The sequence below is a fragment of the Ursus maritimus genome, unplaced genomic scaffold (genome assembly GCF_017311325.1).
Source record: "Ursus maritimus isolate PB19 unplaced genomic scaffold, ASM1731132v1 scaffold_26, whole genome shotgun sequence".
NCBI lineage: Eukaryota > Metazoa > Chordata > Mammalia > Carnivora > Ursidae > Ursus > Ursus maritimus.
The window spans coordinates 20,918,059-20,940,100 of NW_024425119.1; the positions used below are offsets into that span (position 1 = coordinate 20,918,059).

A 22,042-nucleotide genomic window follows, 5' to 3' on the forward strand; every position below is an offset into this window, starting at 1 on the left:
GGGGGAGGGGGGGGAGGGCAGGGGGAAATCCCTGCTCAACGGGAGTCTGCTTATCCCTCTCCTTCTGCCCCTCCCCTCTGCTTATCCCTCTCCTTCTGCCCCTCCCCTCTGCTTATCCCTCTCCTTCTGCCCCTCCCCTCTGCGTGTGCTCTCTCTCTTGCTCTCTCTCTCTCTCTCAAATAAACAAAATCTTTTTTAAAAAATTAAAAAATAAAAACTTACCTCAAATTTAAACCATTCTGAGTTCCACTGAGGGTTGAGGGACTTGAGGTACACATCTGTTTTAAAGGTGGTATTACCAAATTTTACCTAAAAACAAACAATCCAAATATAAACATCAAAAATGTAAATAAAAGTAAGTTTTGATGTCAGCCAAGCAATGGGAAGATTAACCATGGAGGGGGGAAAAAAGGCAACTATCCCCTGAAACAAAAGGGAAGAAAGTACAGTCCAATAAGTTTATAGGCTAGACCTGAAATAAGTCAACCACTGCTCTGGTTGACTAGCTCTACACAGAAATTAAAAACAGCCTATTTTGTCAATATGAAGGAAGAAGTCAATATAGCCTTCAGGAAACAAAAGCTCACAAAAAAGAGGAATCTTGAGGGCAGAGGACCAGCAAGAATAAAATCAGAAGGAAAAAACATCAGCACCGTCCTTTCACCATCTCAGCTTGGGAATCCAGAACTCCAGCCCATTATTGTAAGAACTTAGAAATATATCCTTCTGTTTTCCAGCTTCCCCATTTTGTTATCTTTTTTAATCCCTTATTGGTGCACACACAGTGATTAGCAACAAACCATTATCATTAAAGGTTTTATCTTCAGGGACAATGAAAGGGATTGGATGGAGAGACTATCTTATTTCACAACCAGTCTTGGCAGACAGTAAATCACAAAGATCCAAAAATAAATAAGAAGGGAATGAAGAAAGCAGAAAGCAGGCTAAATCCCTGGGACTTGCTTCCAAAAAAGAATGGAGATTATGAAATCTGACTGAATTTGAGAAGTGGTCAGGAAGCTTAAGAGCAAAACAGCTAGGGAACTACTTCCTAGATGGCCTCACCTTTCCTAAATTTGATCTCTCCCCTAATTCTATTAGTCATTACTGTTATCTTTCCTAACCTCTAAATTCACTAAAGCTTATCGCCTTTAAGACAATTTCCAGCAATAAGAGACTCTTAAGCATAGGAAACAAACTGAAGGTTGCTGGAGGGGAGGAGAGTTGGGGGGATGGGGTAACTGGATGGACATTAAGGAGGGCACGTGATCTAATGAGTACTGAGTATTATATAAGACTGATGAAGCACTAAACTCTACATCTGAAACTAATTATACAGTATATGTTAATTAATTGAATTTAAATTTTAAAAAAAGACAATATCCAGCACATCATTTTACGCACTGTAGAGTCTTAGGAAATGCTAGTTCAAGCAGATAATCTTTGAAACCTCCTTTCCTTCTTGAAAGAAATCGCCTTCTCTTTTGGTATTATATATGCTGATTTTCCTGTTTTATCAGTCCAGGAAATTTTCTAAAAGCAAAATATCCAAAAGAATAATTATTTTCATCTTCTGTATATTTTTCTAAGTGTTTTATCGTTTAATTTGAATTATTAGGCATGGTACCAACCATTTTGGTGCTTAGGCAGGTTAGTTAGAGGGTAGAAAAGGTTAAAAAAATTATGTGAAAATAATAACTTCTGGCACAATAAAGAATATAAGAAAGCCAAAGATAAATAAGAAATTGAGAAAAAGTATTGCTAAATATACAATAAACATCAACTTTAATTTCTAATGAGTTCCTATAAAGCAATATGAAAAAGATGAATAACCCAACAAAAAATAGGCAAAGGACATGAACAAACAATTCAAAGAAATGGAAATATAGATGTTTTTATTTATTTTAATATAGATGCTTTTAAAATACAATTAAACCTTGAACAACATGGATTTGAACAGCACTCATCCAAGTATAGGCAGATTTTTTTCAATAAATATGATGGAAAATCTTTTGAAGATTTGTAACAAATTGAAAAAACTCATAGACAAACCACGTAGCCTAGAAATAGCAAAAAACTAAGAAATAGTTATGTCATGAATGCATATATATGTAAATACTAGTCTATTTTATCACTTAATACATAGAATACACACTAAAAAGTTAAAATTGATCAAAACATGCACAGAAATATGTAACAGACCATACAAGATGCCATTAGCAGTTGAAAGAAATGTAAATGAATGTAAGGATGTGGTATTAAATCATAATTGCATAAAATGAATAGTACATACTGTACTACTGTAATAATTTCAAACCACCTTCTGTTGCTACTGCCATGAGCCCAAGTGTTGCTAGTATCCACTTAAAACACTGTATGATGCTACCCATCTCTGTGTGAGCAATTCATCTCTTCAGTAAATTGCACATTGCAGTACAAAGTGACCTCTCGCAGTTCTTGCGTATTTTTCATTGTGTTTAGTGCAACACCGCAAACCTTGGGTAACATCATGAGACCTATACGAAGTGCCACTAGAGTTGTTTGAAGTTTTCCCAAGAATCAAAGAAAAGTAATGACATTACAAGAAAAAGCTGAATTGCTTGATATGTACTGTAGACTGAGGTCTGCAGCTGCACTTGCCTGCTGCTTCAAGATAAATGAATCCAGCATAAGGACCACTGTAAAAAAAGAAAATTCATGAAGCCAATGCTGCAGCTATGCCAGCAGGTGCAAAAAACTTACACTTTCTGCAAAATACCTTTTTGTCTCATACTGAAAATGCAGCTTTTATATGGTTGCAGGAGTGCTATAAGGTAAGCATATTTCTAGATTCTAATATGATTCGAGAAAAAAGTGAAGTCATTATATAACTGAAAGCAAAAGGAAGGTGAAAGATCTAAAGCTGGATAATTTGATGCCAGCAAAGGATGGTATGATAATTTTAGAAAGAGGACTGGCTTAAAAAATGTCAAGATAACAGGAAAAGCAGCTCATGCTGACCAAGAGGCAGCAGACGAGTTCCCAGACACCATCAAGAAAATCACTGAGGAGAAAGGATATCTGCCTGAACAGATTTTTAATGCAGACAAAAGTACCCTATTCTGGAAGGGTTTTGGAAAAAAACACCATGAAGTGTATTTATTAGCAGGAAGAGAAAAAAGTAAGGTCCAGGATTTAAGGCAAGAAGGAATATACTAACTCTACCATTTTGTGCAAATGCAGTCAGGTCTATGAACAGAACTGCCTTTATTTATAAAGCTGCTAACCCCCAAGCCTTGAAGGGAAAAGACAGACACCAGCTGCCAGTCTTTTGGTTGTACCAGAACCCTTTTTCTAGATTGGTTCCATTGATGATTTGTTCCTGAAGTCAGGAAATGCCTTGCCACTAAGAGACTGCCTTTTAAAGTTCTTTTGATATTGGACAATGCCTCTGGCCACCCAGAACCCCATGAGTTCAACACCAAGGGCATCAAAGTGGCCTACCTGCCCCCAAACACAAGCTCTCCATAATCAGCCTCTAGATCAGGGGGTCATAAGGAACTTTAAAGAATACATGGTATTCTTTGAAAAGGATTGTCAACACTATGGAAGAGAACTCTGATTAGAGAACATCATGGAAGTCTGGAGGGATTACACCACTGAAGAAGCCATCATTGCAGTAAAAGCCATGAAAGCCATCAACATGAAACAATTACTGCTGGAGAAAACTATGTCCAGATGTTGTTCATGACTTCACAGGATTTACAACAGAGCCAATCAAGGGAATAAGAGAAGTTTGTGGATAGGTAAAGGGTGAAGGGTATCAAGCTTTGGGTCTTGGAGAAATTTAAGAGCTAATAAACACACCAGAAGAATTAACAAAAGACAACTTGATGGAGATGACTGCTTCCCAACCAGTGCCAGACGATGAGAAAGAAGCTGTAGAAGAAGCAGTGACCAAAAACAAATTGATATTAGACAACCTGGCAGAAAGGATCTGACGATTCAAGACTGCTACTGATTTCTTTTACAACATGGAACTTTCTAGGATACTAGCACTGAAACTAAAGCAAACAGTGGTACTGTATAGAAATATTTTTTTTTAATGAAAAAGGAAAAATGTCAGAAATTACAACATAATTTCAGTAAAGTTATTCCACGTGTGCCTGTCTTTCCTGCCTCCCCTTCCAACTCCTCCATCTGTTCCACTTCTGCCACCCAAGACAGCAAGACCAACCCCTCTTCTTCCTCCACCTACTCCACATGAAGATGAGGATGAAGACCTTTATGACAATCCATTTCCAGTTAATGAATGGTACATAATCATCATGCCATACAGTTAATAAACTTAACAGTTGTGTATATGTGAATGTCTTCATGTGAAAATCTAGTAACTGCACGGAAAGAGCCACATGAGGCATTTCTGTATCATCATCATTGCCTAAGGAATCACCATACGAAAGACTTGTATAGAAGTGCTTAGCCTATACTTATACAGACATAGGTGAGCAACATTTAATACAAAATTAATCAGATGTTAGTGGGGTTTTTTTTTTTAACCTTTATTTACTTATTTGAGAGCAAGTGAGAGCGAGAGAGTGTGCACAAGCAGGGGGAGAGAGGGAAAACCAGATTCCCCACTGAGGAGGAAGCCTGACATGGGGCTCGATCCCAGGACCCCAGGATCGTGACCTGAGCCAAAGGCAGATGCTTAACCAACTGAGCCACCCAGGTATCCCAGAAGTTAGTTTTCTTATTGTTTCATAACTTTGCTTTCAAAGAATTATGTAACTACACTACGCCTCTCTCTCAAAACTGGAGAAACTGCTATCAGCCTACAATCCCAAGTAAATGATTTTTTAAGTTATATTTCTAATATTGTATTATAAATATGACTGTAATACTGTAAACCATAAAAAATTTTTTATAACGATTCACTTGTTAGTATACAGGCTAGGCTACTGTGAAGCAATCCTATCGATTACACTAGGCTACCATAAAGCAATCATACTGCTGTTTGTTTGTTATCAACGCATAAATCATTATATTTGTAAATAAATATGAATTTCTTTTTCACATTATCTTTTCATTTTTCATGTCTAGTGTCAGTAATATATGTAACATCTACTGTGTTTTGTATCATTTAAGACAATATTGATATAGTTACTGACAGATGATTCATCCTGTAAATATACATTGTAAACTCACCGTATCTATAAATACAGTACAGTACTATAAATATATTTTCTCTTCCTTACGATTTTCTTAAAAACATTTTCTTTTCTTTAGTTAACTTTATTGTAAGAATACAGTATATAATACATATAACATACAAACTATGTGTTAACCAATTTTATGTCATCGGTAAGGCTGACGGTCAACAGCAGGCCATTTGCAGTTAATTTTGGGGGCAGAATCAAAAAGTTGTATGTGATTTTCAACTGCGCTGAATTGAGAGGGGGATGTCAACTGCCCCTAAAAGGCCCCACACGGTTCAAGGGTCAACTATATATCAAAAGATGATCAACCATAAGAGAAATGCAAAGTAAACCAACATTTTTACTTATCATGTTAGCAAACAGTTTGAAAACAGTGTTGATGAGGTCTTCTAATACTTTGTTGGTGGGAATAGAAAATAAAACAATCTCTAAGGACTGCAGTTTGACAATGTATCAAAATGATAAATGCCTACACCCTTTAACTTCATACAGAAGGGAACAATGACATGTACAAGCAGCATCATAGTAACAAAAGATTGGAAATAACCTAGATATCCACAGATTTGGAACTGGTTAAATGAAGTATGGTAAAGTCACACAGGACAGTACTAAATAGAAGAATGAAGCAGTTCTCTCCGCACTGGTACAGAACAATCACCAAGAGAGATCTTTCTTCTGTGGAATAGCATGTATGGCATTTTTGAGAGAAAAAAATGGCAAAATGTTGTAAGTCATATAATATATGCCTTTATATAGCATAGGTTATTTTTAGTAGGTTATACAACAAATGTTAACAGTGGCCACTAGAAAGAACAGAACAGGTTGGTTAAAAGAAACACGATGAGAGAGAGGTTGACCCATTTTGTGCCTTCTGAATTCTGAACCATGCACGTATATTTCCTATTTATAAAATGTATTATTTTAAAACCCAAAAACTTTAAAAACTCAAATTAAAATCATAGTAAATTTATTTTGATTAAAATTATAGAATTCTGGATCCACTTCCAGGAATTCATCCTAAAGAAGCACTTTCACATGAGTTTCCTTCCTAAAACACACTAAAAAAGTCTAAATAGTCATTCAACAGGAAAATTATTGAATAAATCACATGTACTGCAACAGGAAAATTATTGAATAAATCAACATGGAGTTGATTTTAAGTACTGTCATGTGGAAATGTCAATGACATAATAACTGAAAAAATCAAGTTGCAGAATGTATAAAGCATGATTACATTTGTTTTTTAAAATGTAAGTAAAACTTTTTTTTTTTTTTAAAGGAAAGGAGGGGGAGTAAACGAACACATGCCAAAGAACTGAGAGTAATTATCTCTGAAGAAAGGACTGACATGGTGTAGGGAATACAGTACAGTGTAGTAAGTACCAAGTAAGGGGCTTTCAAGTTTTATTTCTGAGTTATCTCAACCTTTTATAATGGGAGCCATTCATGTATTACTTCCATATATTTTTTTAAATCACAAACAGTAAAAAAATGAAACAATGCAGATGTGCGCAGCAGGGGAGCCTGGGAAGAACAGAAGTTACTGCTTAGTTACTAATTTAATTTTCATTACATTTTAATATTCAAAACATCGAGGAAATACTTATTCCTAAATTTATCTAAAAACAGCTTTATCTGAAGTAAAGTATTGTTAGGATTATGAAATCATTCAAAACCTTTCAAAAGCCAGAAGTTTGGGTTCAACGGCCAAAACTACCATATCATTCTTTAAATTGAGTTCAGGAATGCCTGGGTGGCTCAGCTGGTTGGGCATCTGCCTTCGGCTCAGGTCATGATCTCAGGACCGTGGGATCAAGTCCCCCATCGGGGGGCTGTGGGGGGGCCCTGGTTAGCGGGGAGCCTGCTTCTCCCTCTGTCTGCTGCTCCCCTGCTCGTGCGCTCTCTCTCTCTGACAAATAAATAAAATCTTTAAAAAAATGGAAATATATTCAATAATTATTTCTATAACCTCAACAACACAAATATCAAACACCTCAGCCTCCATAAGGAGTCCCACATCAGGTTCCCTGCTCAGCAGGGAGCCTGCTTCTCCCTCTGCCTGCCGCTCCCCCTACTTGTGCTCATGCTCTCTCTTTCTGTCTCTGACAAATAAATAAAATCTTTAAAAAATAAATAAATTGTGAGTTCAGCCCTCTTCAGGTTTGTTCTACTATACTGTACTGGTATATTGTACCTTTTATTCTTCTTTTGGTCAACTGTCCATTCAAGATATAGTAAAGATCTGATAGCCCCCAACTGCATTAAATAAACAAACAAACAAACAAAAAGATTTTAGGAAAAGAAAAAGGCCAGAGTGTGAACTTCGCCAAATTGTGATGATTCCCCTTCTACTAAAGAAGAATCATAGTTCATTTGGTCTTATTTAATTCGAATGAGATTTTATTACCCAGCAATTAAATGAATGCCTTACAACTTTGTTAAAGAACACCAGGGATTTTAATGAGATTCCCTAGTAAAGTAAAAGCGTTCTCTTTCCCCACTCATTAGCTAAATTACCTTGAGAAAGTTATTTAACCTGTTATTTAAGGCTGCTTCCTCCTCTGAAGGGGGGATTGTTGTATTACAGGCAAAAATGCATGTAGAGACCTAGCAAAATGTCTGGTATCATTAAATATTAATTTCTTTTCCTCTCCCTGTTCCCTCAAAGGCTCCTGGATAAACACAAAATGATAATATAGATTGCCAAACAGTTTGTAACATGAACATTAATACTGGGATTAATTTCCATTAATACTATTTTTATACAGAACTTCATCTCCTTCATTCTGGGGGTTCCTGCAAGAATAATCATCTTTAAATACTACTTGGTGGGGTGCCTTGGTGGCACAGTTGGTTACACATCCCACTCTTGGTGTCGCATCAGGTCATGATCTCATTCAGGGTCGTGAGATCGAGCCCCACACTGAGCCCTGTGCCCAGCGCAGAGTCTATTTGAGATTCTCTCTCTTTCTCCCTCTGGCCTTACCCCCATTTGGTCTCTCTCTCTAAAATAAATAAATAAATCTTTAAATATATACATACATACATACATGCACACTATTTGGTCTTCACTGGCTTCCTAAATTCCTCACATCATATATAGAAATTCCTTCAACCAATGCAATCAGGATCAGTATTTGATTAGTTAATCAAATAATTTGGTAATTTGGTTAAATCAAAGAATCATTACAAGTGATTCAAATGGTAAACATTTTAAGATAAAACATATAAATATTCATTCCTCCTCTATATTTGAATGTAAGGGTAAGGCCTCTTCTTTGAGTAAGGGTTCACTGTTTAGAGTTCTGCATCATCTTTTTTGCACAAACCACACCCATAATGTACCATCTGTGATTTCCAGTTTGGGTTTTTTTTATGTGGTGGTAGAACTTAAAATTGCGTGTAAAAATATACGAACATAGAATCCTAGATTTTTCTCCATCTAATTCTAGAGTAATGTTTAGTGACTGTATCCATATGTCTTTACATAGCATTATCAACTTCATTTTCACTCTTATTTCACCAATTTACATAAGGTTTAAGTAAATTACAATAACAAATTGAGTTGGCATAAACAGGTTTGGGGAAAAAACATAACTGCCTCTTGGTAAAGTATTATCAGCCAACTGATGGGAGAAGCAGGCACAGGAGAGAATAACTAGCAATGTGGGATATTCGAGAATATGCTTATGGAAGGAACGCAGAGCACTGGGGACTGTGATAAGTGAGTTAATGGAAGTTGTTTAAGAGAGCTTCTATTGTACAGACTTCTACCCCTCTAGTTTTCAGACCGTTCAATAACCTGCATTCCCCTTACCTAGCAAATTTTATTCCCAAGAACCCTCCCTTCAATTACATATGCTCTATCCCTCTCCTTTTGCTTTTCCTGAGTTTGTCTTATTCATCTAGAAAATGCTGCTTTTCCTCTCTGCCTATAGAAATTTTACCATTCTTCAAGCACAGCACAAAGACTTCTCATGACCAATTCAGGCATCATTATCTCCCTTTCTTATGAGCTTATACAGTACTTAACAGGCTACATCACACAATTTATCCCTTTATTACATGGTAATCCTTCATTATCCCCCTTTTCCTGCATTAATCTTTCCCTTTCTGCTGGATTCTTCCTATTACCGCACAAATATGTTCTAGTATCGTCTAACTTACTTTTTTTAAGTCCTAAAAGCTACATACTCCCCAAATACCATACTATTTCTCCTCTCCCCTTCATAGCCCTGTTTCTTGAAACAATTGCCTATTCGTGCCACACCTCTTTCTCACCTGTCCCTTGTACTTTAACCCTCTTTGACTCACTACAGTATGGGCTTCCTTGACACTCTCCTTGTCAGGATCAGTAACAACCTCCATACTGTCCAATCCAGTGATTTTTCTGTCCTCTTTACCTGACCTCTCAGTGCCATTTAATGGTTGAAGGCTTCCTCTTTCTAGAAACTTCCTCTTGCCTTCTGAGACATTACTTTCCTGATTTTTCTCTCTCCCCATTGTCTGATAATCTCAGTTTTCTTCCCCTAGTCCTCCTCCTGTAATAGACAGCTTAATGTCAAGTTTTTTCAAGGATCCATACCTCTTCTTTCTCCCTCTAAGTCAGAGGTTTACAAAAGGGACAAACCAACTCCTAAGGGAATTTTAGAAATTTCTACGGGTGTTATTTGTGGAGAATAGTTGTAATATTTAGAAGGAAGGGCCAGAGAAGCTAGGTGTCCTGCAATGCAAGAAATTGTTCCCTACAATGAAGAATTGTCTTAAGCCATGATTTTCAAATGTCCTACCAGATAATCACATAGGATTAAAAATCTAACTCATTTTACAGATAAAAGTGTTCTAATGGGGGAAAAAAGGTGTTGTAATGCAGTTACATAATTGTCAAGAAATACAACCATCACGTAAATTAAGGGAAAATTCTGCTTCTGCCCATTAGTTGATTATTTTGAAAAATCAGAGAACAATGAAGGCCTATCTAAGGTGTCAGAACTACACAACTGTCTCACTGTGTATGAGTCAGATTCATGTGATTTTTATACATATATGAGACACCCTATCTTGTATCCTTGCTTTTTTTTCTTACCATCTATCAGTTTATCTTTTAATTACCTTCTTTATGAACTCCATCCTCCCACTAAAATGTGAGTTCCATGATTAAAGAAATTTTTGCCTTATTCAGTACTATATTCCCAGCACACTGTACTATACCCAGTACAGTGATGGATATATTCATGGACTCAATCTGATTACTTTGTACCTTCTACTGTGATCATGAACAAGTACTTCCATATTGAAACACATACTAAAAAAATTTCTCTAATTTGTCATATTACTAGTTAGAACAATATATTGGGTATTTTTTAATTGTGAGGCTAGGTTACATTGGCCATAAATATCATGCCAGCACAGAAAGAGTGGATTTCAAAATACCTGCTATATAAAGGGGGCCTGGGTCTCACAGAGTGCAAAAGCACTGGCCTGTATAAGCTCATTTCTAGCTCACATCTCTCTTCTGAACATCATACTTACTATTCTAACTTCCTCATGGACAACTCCAATTAACATCTCAAACCTAACACACCCAAACAGAAATTGATTCTCCACTTACTCAATCAATCTCTACAAATCCTATGGATTCCATTACAAAATCAACATCTTGGCCCCCACCTTCTCTTTTTTGAACTATTATAGAATCTCCTAATTAGTTGTCTGCTTCAGCTCTTTCCCTCTTCAGACCACACTCCGGACAGCAAAAAAAAAAAAAAAAAAAAGTACTAATCTCAACAACCGCTTCCCATAGAATTTAGAATAAAATCCATAGTCCTAATCATGGCCTCTAAGATCCTGCATGATTGGCTCCTTGACTAACTCTCCAATTTCATCTTACCCCACGTGCCAGCCACACCCATCTTCCTTCACTTCCTAATACACTCCCTGAGCAGCTGGCTCCTCCTCATTCAGCAGGTCTTTGACATTTCCTCAGAGGTCTCCTGATTACCCAACCTAAAGTAGATGTTCCCTGTTACTCTTTATTGTTTTTTTCCATGAAACTCATCACAATTACCTATTTTATCACTTTATTTTTTAATGTCTGTCTCTTCCACCAAAATACAAACTTCATAAAACTAGGAACCAAGTCTATTTTGTTCACTATCATATATGCATCAGCTACACCAGTGACTAGCACTGGGTCTGGCAAACAGCACTCCAATAACTATTTGCTGAAAAGGAATTAAAAGTCACTCTTGAATCCAACCCCTCCCTCACCAGCAAAACCATTTATTACCAAGGCATGATAATTTTACCTAAGAAATGCCCCTCAAGGGGCGCCTGGGTGGCTCAGTCAATTAAGCATCTGCCTTTGGCTCAGGTCACAATCACAGAGTCCTGGGATCGAGCCCCTCACTTTCCTTTGCCCCTGCTAATGCTCTCTCTCTCGCTAGCTCTCTCTCTCAAAAAAAAAAAAAATAATAAATAAAATCTTGAGAAAAAAAAAGGAAATGTCCCTCAAGTCTTTCTCCTCTAATCCGTTCCCACACCCATTCTTGACATGCACATTATTGCCTGGATAATTTTACCACCTTCTTAACTGATCTCCCTGTCTCATCTTTCCTCTGCCCAGCCCATCAGTAACATTACCACACAAGTTATCCTATCAACAACCTAATAAACATCATCATATTTCATTTCTCCTTAAAAAGTTCTTTTTGCTTACCTCTGCTTACAGAGTAAAGGAAAAATTATTCAGTACAGAAAATGAGATTTGACACCAATCTACCTTTCCAGCCTCATCCCCCATAACCTCCACTACCCACATATTCCCTTTTACTCCAGACATGTCTCAAACTAAGATAGTTCCCTGAACATACCATGTATCCCATTCTGGGATCCCATTCTGATGTTCCCTCTGCCTGGTACAATCCTGTGTGTCCTTCGAGGTTCAGCTCAAATGTCATTTTCTTAGTAAACTTCCTAAACCTTCAGAGACAGAATGAAGTTTCCATATTCCACAACACTCATCAACTTGTTGTCTAGAGACGCAATGTTAGCACGGTGGTTAAGAAAACAGTCCACAAGTCTATTAGCAAGGTTAAGAAAGCTTGGGGCAAATTTTTTACTGTTCCTAGGCCTGTTACCTTAACTGTAATATGGGATAATAATATAACAGCAGGACTGTTATGAGGAATAACAATTAAAAAGTAGTTAGCAAAGACCTGGCAATAATGAGACTCAATACATGCTAGCTATTAGTTATTAACCTAAACTGTATGGGTCAGTCTCTGAGCTACCTGAAAGCAGACTATGCTCTGGTAATCTGTGTATCCCCATTACCTAACATCTGGCCCAAGAACACACTCAGCATCTGTTTCTCAAGTGAAAATGAAGTTGGGATTAAGAATGACCACAGCAATGTTGGGGGGTGTGGTAGGGGGGCTGCAGTTATTAAGTCAGAGATCCTTTAGGGAACATCAAGAATACTTTATATTGAGATGAAATCAGGCTATATATTATCCTGTAGCTGTCAACTCTTATGCATTACTAGCCCAAATGATTATTATTCTAATGCTCTGGCTCATCAAGTCAATTTTTATTACAATTTTTACTTGGCTTCTTTCAGACTCTGGGTTATTACTTTCCGGGCCCTAGGCCTGTTCTAATTTGCATGAGTTTTAAACTAATCATCTGGTTTTAAAAGCAATTTTGCAATTTAAATCCATGGCACTTAATTGGCTTCCTACCTCAAGGCACTAAATTACCCTAAAACAGCTCATCATACCTACCAGTCTATACAGGAGCAGAAAGCGTTACGGTTGTGTTTTAAAACTTACACTGATGATTCAGACAATGTTATGCTCAAGAGTGGGTCGCCTCGCCTTGTAGGTCTCCAACTGCCCATAACGGACTGTATCTACCTTCTTAATGTGATCGCCATCACTTTGGCTTGAGAAGCCATCTCTCCTTCAACAGAAGAACGTGTGTGTGTGTGTGTGTGTGTGTGTGTGTGTGTGTGTTTCGGTGGCTGCGCGGCCACGCCTCGGGATCTCCTCCTGACTGGCAGGTGGCCTGTTATGAGTCCTGACATCAGGGTCACCCCAGCATGCAGAGCAGTAACTGCCTCCCCGCGCGGCAGAGTGCGCCGCAGACGCCCGGGAGCGGTGCACCCATCACATGGGCTGCAGTCTCGGCAGTCAGCCCTCAAGGGAGGGCTTGGACAAGCACCGCACAAAGGACGGCAGTCGAAAGGAGAATGGGCTGAAGAACTGGGGGCGAGGTGGGTAGGATCCTTCACAGGGCTTGGCACTCCCTGTGTTTTGAGGGGCAGGACCTTGCACCAACCTCCACGAAGGCATCAGTCAGGTCACTAGCTCGGTCCATCACTGGCAAATGGCGCCCAGCCACGATTTTCACCTTCAGCTTCCCAGGCATCTTCTCGGCTTCGGCCTCTCCTTGGGCTCCTGCAGAAACAAACAAGCGAGTCTGCGCCGAGCTCCTAGCCGGGCGGGGGAGGGGCGGGAGCGCGCGGGGAGCTGCGCGCGCCGGCGGGAGCGCGCGGGATAACTGACAGCGGAGGGCGCGCGAGGGCGCGCCACACCGCCGATAGCCACTCACTCGCGGATGAATGAGGGGGCCGTCCCGCGCGGACGCTGAGGCCTCATTCCGGAGAGGCAGTCGGAGAAGTGACCCCGGTGGGTTCTTCTACCCCGGTCCCACAGTGCTGACAAGAGAAGCAAAAGCCACTCAACATCCCGTGGACGATCTGCCACCCCTACTTGTCTTTTCCTCCCCCCAAAATGGCGGCTCTCGGGGCGTGGAGGAAACATCGATCATTCGGCGCTCGGCCCACTTCTCAGCGGAGAAACTAAATTCGCGGAGCAAATGGAGGGGCGGGACGGACTCCGAAGAAGCTGGAGGGCAGGGAAATGGGTCGAGCCCTGCATCATCCACCGAGCCTGGGCTGTGATTTGGTGCGCGGCTGTTCCAGAGCTGACGCGGGCCTTCCGGGGCGGGGCGAAGTACTCCGTAGGGCTCGGTGACTTCGCGGGTCGACCCTTTCCCAGCTACAAACGCCGCATTTTCGAGGGGTGTGACAGAAGGAGTTTCTACCTGGAAGGGATGCAGTTTTTGTTTTATATGAAGGAGAGTAAGAAATTTCAGGGACATCTCGGGTAGTCAAGTAAGTATTCTATAGCAACATTTTTTATTCAGTCATACACACGTGTACTGGGTTATAGATGTTACTGTAGGTCTTGGGGGAAAACAAAACTTTGAAATCCAAAGCCACTGGTTAAAGGAGTTTCCCCTGCACGCCTGAATCGGCTCTGTGTTTATTAAGCATTAACAAACCTAAGACCTACTTTTCTGGCGGGAGTTCAGGACCTCCTACCCGATGAAATTTCCAGTCAACTGCAAGAAACGAAACGGATGAGCTTAATGAAACACCTTGAACAATCGACCCAATTATATATGTAAATAACCATGCAAAAGAGAGGCAAAATCTGTAGGCTCATGCCATCAGAAAAAAAAACAGGGAAACTGAGGCACACGCACAGGATGTAACACAAGTCACACTATACTAAATATCAACAGTACATGCCATATCAAATAACAAAATCACCATTAACAATTCTGGTAGAAAGATTTTACCACGATTCATTAGGAATGGAAAAATTCCCAAATGATTTTTTTTTAAACTGATGCTTCTTTTCTTTTCTTTTCTTTTCTTTTCTTCTCTTTTCTTCTCTTTTCTTCTCTTTTCTTCTCTTTTCTTTTCTTTTTCAGATTCGTTTATTTGAGAAAGAGAGAGAGCATGGTGGGGGTGGGCAGACGGAGAGAGAGAACCCAGAGCAGATTCTGCAGGGAGCCAGGAGCCGGGCTGGATCTCAGGATCCTGAGATCATGACCTGAGCTGAAACCAAGAGTCCCATGCTTAACCCACTGAACTACCCAGGTGCCCCAAACTGATATACCTTTTTAACTTTAAAAATACCGAACAGGTGGGGGCACCTGGATGGCTCAGTGATTGGAGCAAATGACTCTTGATCTTGAGGTTGTGAGTTCAGGCCCCACATTGGGTATGGAAAGTACTTAAATATTTTTTTAAAAAATACTTAATAGGTTAAATTAAATCTAGGCGGTGGTGACCCAGAATTCTCTTTAAAAGGCAAAAGTTCCTTCTATAGAGGGAATATTATTCACATTAAGTGAGAAGTTGAAATCTTACAAAGAGAAAAGAAAAAGGCTTCCTCAAAATAAAAATCTAAAAGATAAGTCACTGACTTTTCATACTAGGGAAAACTTCATCCACTCAAACTATGACAAAAGGTTGAAAGGCTAGAGCTTACGTGCAAATTTCCTTAGATCCTACTGAAGCTTTTTGTGGAATCTAACTCTACTCTTAAAATGCCCTTACCAAACACTCATGGTGCACAACACTATGTGATCAGTTAATTTTGGTGTATTTTGTTTTGGTGGCAGAATTGAAATAGCTTTTTTTTTTTTTTAAGAATTTATTTATTTATTTATTTGAGAGAGAGCAAGAGAGAGAACACAGAGGGAGAGGGAGAAGCAAACTCCCCACTGAGCAGGAGGCCCAGTGTGGGGCTCAATCCCAGCACCCTGAGATCATGACCTGAGCAGACGCTTAACCAACTTGAGCCACCCAGGCACCCCTGAAATCACTTTTTTACTGAAATCAAAGTATTACCACATTGCCAATTCATTTAAAAAAAAAATACTGAGTATCAACAATAGCCAAACTATGGAAAGAGCCCAAATGTCTATCGACTGATGAATGGATAAAGAAAATGTGTGGTTATATATATATATATGTGTGTGTATATATATATATATATATAATGGAATATTAGTCATCAAAAAGAATGAAATCTTGCCATTTGCAATGATGTGGATGAAGCTAGAGTGTATAATACTAAGTGAAATAAATCAAAGAAAGACAAATACTATGATTTCACTCATATGTGGAATTTAAGAAATGAAACAAATGAACAGATGGGGGGGAATAAAAAAGAGAGAGGGACACAAACCATAAGAGACTCTTAAAGATAGAGAACAAACTGAGGGTTCATGAACGGAGGATGAGCACTGGGTGTTGTAAGTGATGGATTACTGAATTCTCCTGAAACCAATAATGGACCTTACGTTAACTAACTAGAATTTAAATAAGAATTTGAAAAGAAAAAAATTAAAAAGTACTAAAACATAAAAAGAAAAAAATTAGAAAACTGAAGTTTTGCAACAATCTTAATGGAGAACAATGCTTTGTATTGCAAGATGTTGTAATGTAAAAATGTGTTTGCAAATTGCACAATTAGAGGTTAGCAATCTCAGCCTCCTAATTAGTATCCTGTAAGGTACTTGTACGTACCTGTTGCCTTAGGCTTCATTAACAGTAGATTATAATTAAGATGCTTCCTGAAGACTTTTTTTTTAAGTAGAATTAAGCCTGACTTCAGTTTGTTTTCTAATAATTGTACTAGTTTTGTTTTAATTAATGCTGGGAACAGTGTTAACTTTTCTGACAAACCTATCATTATCTGGTTCCTAATTAACTTCCGTAGCTTCATACTTCACTCTTTTTGCATCTTAGACTCCATAATAATAACACGTATTGAGTATTTGCTGTGTACCAGCTACTGAATTCAGTGCTTCACAGCTTTTAAAGCTCTCTAAAATCCTATACAATAGGAATTATCAGCCTTCATTCTATGAATTTGAAGCTCTGCAGTGTGTACTCGATGATGACCCAAAGTTACAGAGTTAGTAATGTTGGAAGCAGGATTTATATCTAGGCAATTTGATTCCAAGAGCCCCTGTCTAAAGGCTGTGTGTAGTTTCCTATAAACTATGCTTTTTTTTCTCTTTCTCATAGTCCTCCTAGCAAACACTTAAGAATGCATAACTCAATTTAAATGTTACTTCTAATGTCTTCCCTTATCTCCTTCCTGATAAACATACTCTTCACTTCCACCACTATGCTACCGCTAAATTTAATACCTCTATTATGGTATGATCTATATACATAATTGTTTATTTTTCTCTCTCCCCTATTAAACTTCAAGCACCTTCAAGGGAAGGACTATTTCCTGTCCATCTCTCAATTCTCAGTTCCCTCCCTCTGCCCTTCATGTAATCCACAAATGTTTGTGCAATTAAATGTTAATAACACCTATACATTTACTGTTTTGCTCTCTCTTTTCTGGCTTCCTAAAGTGTTCCTTTGAATCCCTCTCCACACCTCAAGGTTAAACTTCTCAAGGGTTATCTATATTTGGTGCCCTCTCCTCACTTCACAAACACTTCTAAAACTATTTCTGACTTTGGGGCACCTGGGTGGCTTAGTTGGTTGAGCGACCAACTCTTGATTTTGGCTCAGGTCATGATCTCAGGTTCATGAGATCAGGCCCCACATTGGGCTCTGTGCTCAGCATGGAATCTGCTTGAGATTCTCTACTTCTCCCTCTGCCCCTTCCACATGGTCCCGCGCCCGCGTGTGCACTCTCTCTAAATTAAAAAACCAAAAACAAAACTATTTCCGACTTTAGCTACAGCCACTCTACCAAAACAACTTTCTCTGCAACTTTCTCCAAGGCCATCAATAACCTTTGATTGCTAGATGCAGTGGACAGTTCATTTTACAGGATTCCCAGTAGCATTTGACACTATTAATCATGTTCCCCTTGAAATGGTTTTCCACTTCATATTCAGATACCATGCTTCTCTTATCTGTTCACCATATATATATTTGCCTTCTCTGCTTCCTCACTGTCCTTAACAAATATGGATTTTCCTCAGGATTTCAGTTCTTGACCCTCTTCTCTTCTAACTACCATCTCCTTAAGTGATCTCATTCATGCCTGTAATTTCAATTTCTGTCTATTTAGCTGAGGATTCTGATGTTTTTATCTTTAGTCCACAATTTTCTTCTGGTATCTGGACCCATATATTCAAATGCGAGGTTCCTATTTCCAATTGGAGTATCGAAGTGACCTTAAAGTCAACATCCAAAACTGAACTTATTTTCGTTATCTCTCCCACAATGACAACAACAGCAATTACAATGACAACAACAAAATGAAAAGTCTGGTCCTCCTCTACTACGTTACCCATCTCAAATTGCAGAACACCAGCCACCTAGTCAAGTGCTCAAGCCCGAAACTCACTGGTTTAAGTTTGAGGGTGGATACAGATGGCAGCTTGAACTCTCAGGTACTTTTACTTTGATATACTTCTAAAGCAGCAAATCAGCTGAGTAAAGGGTAAAAAAGAGTTAAATAGCTAGGTCAGCTCATCTTCCCATTGATTCCCTTGTATCTCATGTATAGTAGGCACAATGGCCTCATTAAATAAAATGTTCTCTAGACTGGAAGATTACTAAAGTAGAACACATTGCTTTGTATCAGTACCCATCGACGCACTCAGTGAGCTGTGTCAACTAGGTGTAATGGAAAGGTTATAGACCTTGACTTTCTTATTGTGCCACTACCAAGACAAGCTCTTCTTATCTGTGCCTGTACTGCAAAGCCTAGAGGTTTTCCACTTATATGTACTTAAGGCCTTTGTAGCCACAGTTGACAATTATCTTGACTCTTCATCTTCCTTACCCTTGACGCCCAATCACCAAGTCTTATTTTTTATAACTCCTAAAGATTTTTCAAATCCATCTACTTTCCACTATTATTTCTCATCTGGAAGACTGCAATCCCCACTTCCACTCTTGCTTTCATCTAATCCATTTATCATAAAGTAGTGCAAGTGATCTTTTTAAATAACACATATTCGTATCACTCTGTTTTAGGGAAACTGCTTTCCAAAGATCCCTTTTTCTTGTCAGACCCTTTTCTTTATAAGAAAGTAAAAATGTTCAGAAATTCAAGAGCAGGGCATCAGAAATGGGTTTTTAATTCATCTTACCTTGTTGCGTTTTTTAAAGTCAAACTATGCCTTCTTCCCCTTGTGTTAATCTATCACCTAGCACTAGATCATTCCCTTTCAACTGAATTGTTGTTTAAATGAATTGTTCCATTTCAGTCTACAAACTGAAATAGGTCCCAATTCATCTCAGTTCATGGGATCCAAGTTACATGCCTGACCCTTAAAAGTTAACACTATATTTCCTCTTATACGTATCATTTTTCCTTTGCCAATTAGGCGGCACTAATAGAGTTTTTATGATCCTATAAGCCATTATCTTCACAGAGACACTAACACATTAATTGGATTAATTACATTGGTATATAATTTCCTAACCCCTTTGTTAACTTCAAATCTTTTCCTATTATTAGAGGAAGAGTCCAGTAATATATCCAATGTACCTTGGAAAGCAAAGTTAGAGCTATATATTTACTCAATTGTTATGAGCAAGATTCAGCTTCCGATGTGGACAAGTGTTATTCAACAGAAGAGTGCTGACAAGTGGAGTGGTTACTAATTACTACAATTGATGGCAAGAACAAAAGTGAGCTGAGTTTATGGCTAGTACGCTGTACAGCCTACTGCAATATGAACCCTAGTCAGTCTGCTCTGGATAGCTGGGTAAGGGATTTTTTAAACTGGCTATAAGTTGTATTGCTTCCCACAGGAGGGAGTAGTTTCACACATTACTGGTGCTATACTTGCAGACATGCAAGTATATATAGTCATGGGTATTAACTGCAATTCAAATGAAGTGAAGTTGAAATTTTAACAATACTGTGGAAAACATACTGGAATAAGATAAGTGAGTTACATATCTTTTAATACTAAAGATGTTGGGACTTAAAAAAGTAAATAAACAAAGATGTTGGGACTTGAGTAAATATTCCAGATTTAAATCTGGCTGCATACCCTGGGACCTTACCCACTGCTACTCCCCTTGTGTCTTAGTGCTTCCCATTTGGATGAAGAAACTGACCTCCACCCCCAAGCTAAGGGAGGTTTGTTCAAACATCCCCTGATTCATACTACTCTTTAGTGCCTGTTTACTGCTATTTAGTTAAAAACCAAAATCTCAAATTTAGACTGTAAGACTCTATTAGATCATGAAATCTGGCCCCTACCAACAATACTAGCTTTATTTCTCATGACTCTCCCAGGGGCCTGTGTCATCTGCATTGATCTCCTTTTGACTACACGGCTCACCCTTCCCCCACCCTGCTGGGTGTTTTGAGGCATTTCCTCCCCTGCTAACCACTAGGCAACTGGGGGATGGGGAGAAGAACTTAGGTGTAAAATAGATCCTGGCACTGGCGAATGGTGGTAATTTGCCTCGGGTTAGTGAACACTCCCCCTCTTTCCTTCCTGTAACACAGTTTTTGCAAACAACAAAGTATTTTTAAAATTCTATTTCTGTGATCATATTTTCCACAACAATGTAAAAGTCCTGAGGCATAAATGAGCATCATTGTGCTTTGGAAAAAAGTAAGCAAGGTGAAGAATGATAGCTGAGTGCTGAATTGTTGTTAGGTGATTAAATTGACCCTTTATTTGATACTATCTTTCCCATCTTTGGAATAAACCATACATATTCTCATTTGTTGCTCCTATTCCTCTAGAATGCGCCTTCTCTCCCACCTACTCAAATCTTAGTGCCTCTTTCAACATCAATTAGTATTTACTGACAACACTTTATATAAAGCATAAAATGTAGACCTTGATCTCCGAAAGGTTACAATTTGGGTGTGTAGATAAAACATATATACATAATAAATGTAACTATAATAAATTACTATATAGTCATGGGTATTAACTGAATGACTTAGATAATAAAAGATTAAAGGAGTTTGTAAAAATAGTTCGGGAATAATTAGGGAAGAAGCCTCACATAGAAGGTAGAATTTGAATGGGACATTTCTAGATATATGGGAATTCATTTAGGAAAAAAAAAATCAACAGCAAAAATATTTTTAAAAATGTTTGTGGCATAGTCTAGAAACTATGAGTAAGCTAGTTTAGCTGGAGTTGGGATTTTTTTGGAGAAAAATGATAATTCGAGAGAAAGATAGGCTATGCCTGGAAATATACATAGCAATCAGAATTGGGAAGGGGGTGATTTAGTAGATAAAGCTGATGATCAAGAACATTCTTGTGTAAGCAAAGGAAGCCATTGAAGAATTTTTTTGGTGGAAAGAAGCATACTTGGAACAATATTTCGGTACAATGACAGTTACATGAGGATTCAGGATAAACTGAATTGCTGAAGACCAAAAGCAAAAAAAAAAAAATCATTGCCGTACTGTCATTATTAAATTGGCATGAATATGGTGACAGTGGTAATAGAAAAGAGAATTGAGAAGGAAATCATTAAGGAAAAATTAATAAGAATTAAGTACTATATATCAGGGAGAGAAAGGGGAAAAAATGCAGCTGTTTCAAAACAGAGTAAAAGAAATGGTGGTATCATTACTAGAAAAAGTGAAGTCTGAAAGTCAAGAAAAATGAGTCTAGTTTTGTCCATGTTGAGTTCCATGAAGTCTTCCTCAACTATTCTTATCTGTTTTGACCACCCTAAACCTTGGTGACTTCACAAGAATTCATTATGTTCACAGTTCTGTGAGTTGGTTGGATGGTTCTGAGAGAGGAAACTAAAGGGCTTCCTTTTGGAAAGGCTCTGTCTCTGCTGTTTTTCTGCTAAGCCCCATTTCCTCATGTTCTGTATTTCACCTTGCATCTGAATAAATCAAAGAAGCTATGTTCCCACTCTAAGGGGAAGCAAGAAAGTTAATCATTCTTTGAATTTCATCATAGGCCCCCAAAAACCTCATCGAAGAACTGGATCCCAAACGTGTTCCAGGACATTAGCTTTGAACAAACCTCAGTGACGCTGACATCAATACCACCTACCT

General features: G+C 38.4%; 1 protein-coding gene across 6 annotated transcripts in view; it reads right to left on the reverse strand.

Moving 5' to 3' along the window:
• Positions 1-13,947, reverse strand: part of C2CD5 (C2 calcium dependent domain containing 5) — a 94,036-nt gene extending 80,089 nt beyond the window's left edge. For all 6 annotated transcript variants that reach the window (XM_040642238.1, XM_040642236.1, XM_040642237.1 and 3 more), the window contains exons 1-3: positions 13,812-13,947; positions 13,539-13,657; positions 223-309 (exon numbers count right to left, since the gene is read on the reverse strand). In XM_040642238.1, the coding sequence (XP_040498172.1) occupies positions 223-309; positions 13,539-13,628 (177 nt within the window). In that variant the 5' untranslated portion in view covers positions 13,629-13,657; positions 13,812-13,947. The remainder of the gene's footprint in view (positions 1-222; positions 310-13,538; positions 13,658-13,811) is intronic.
• Positions 13,948-22,042: the final 8,095 nt, after the last annotated feature.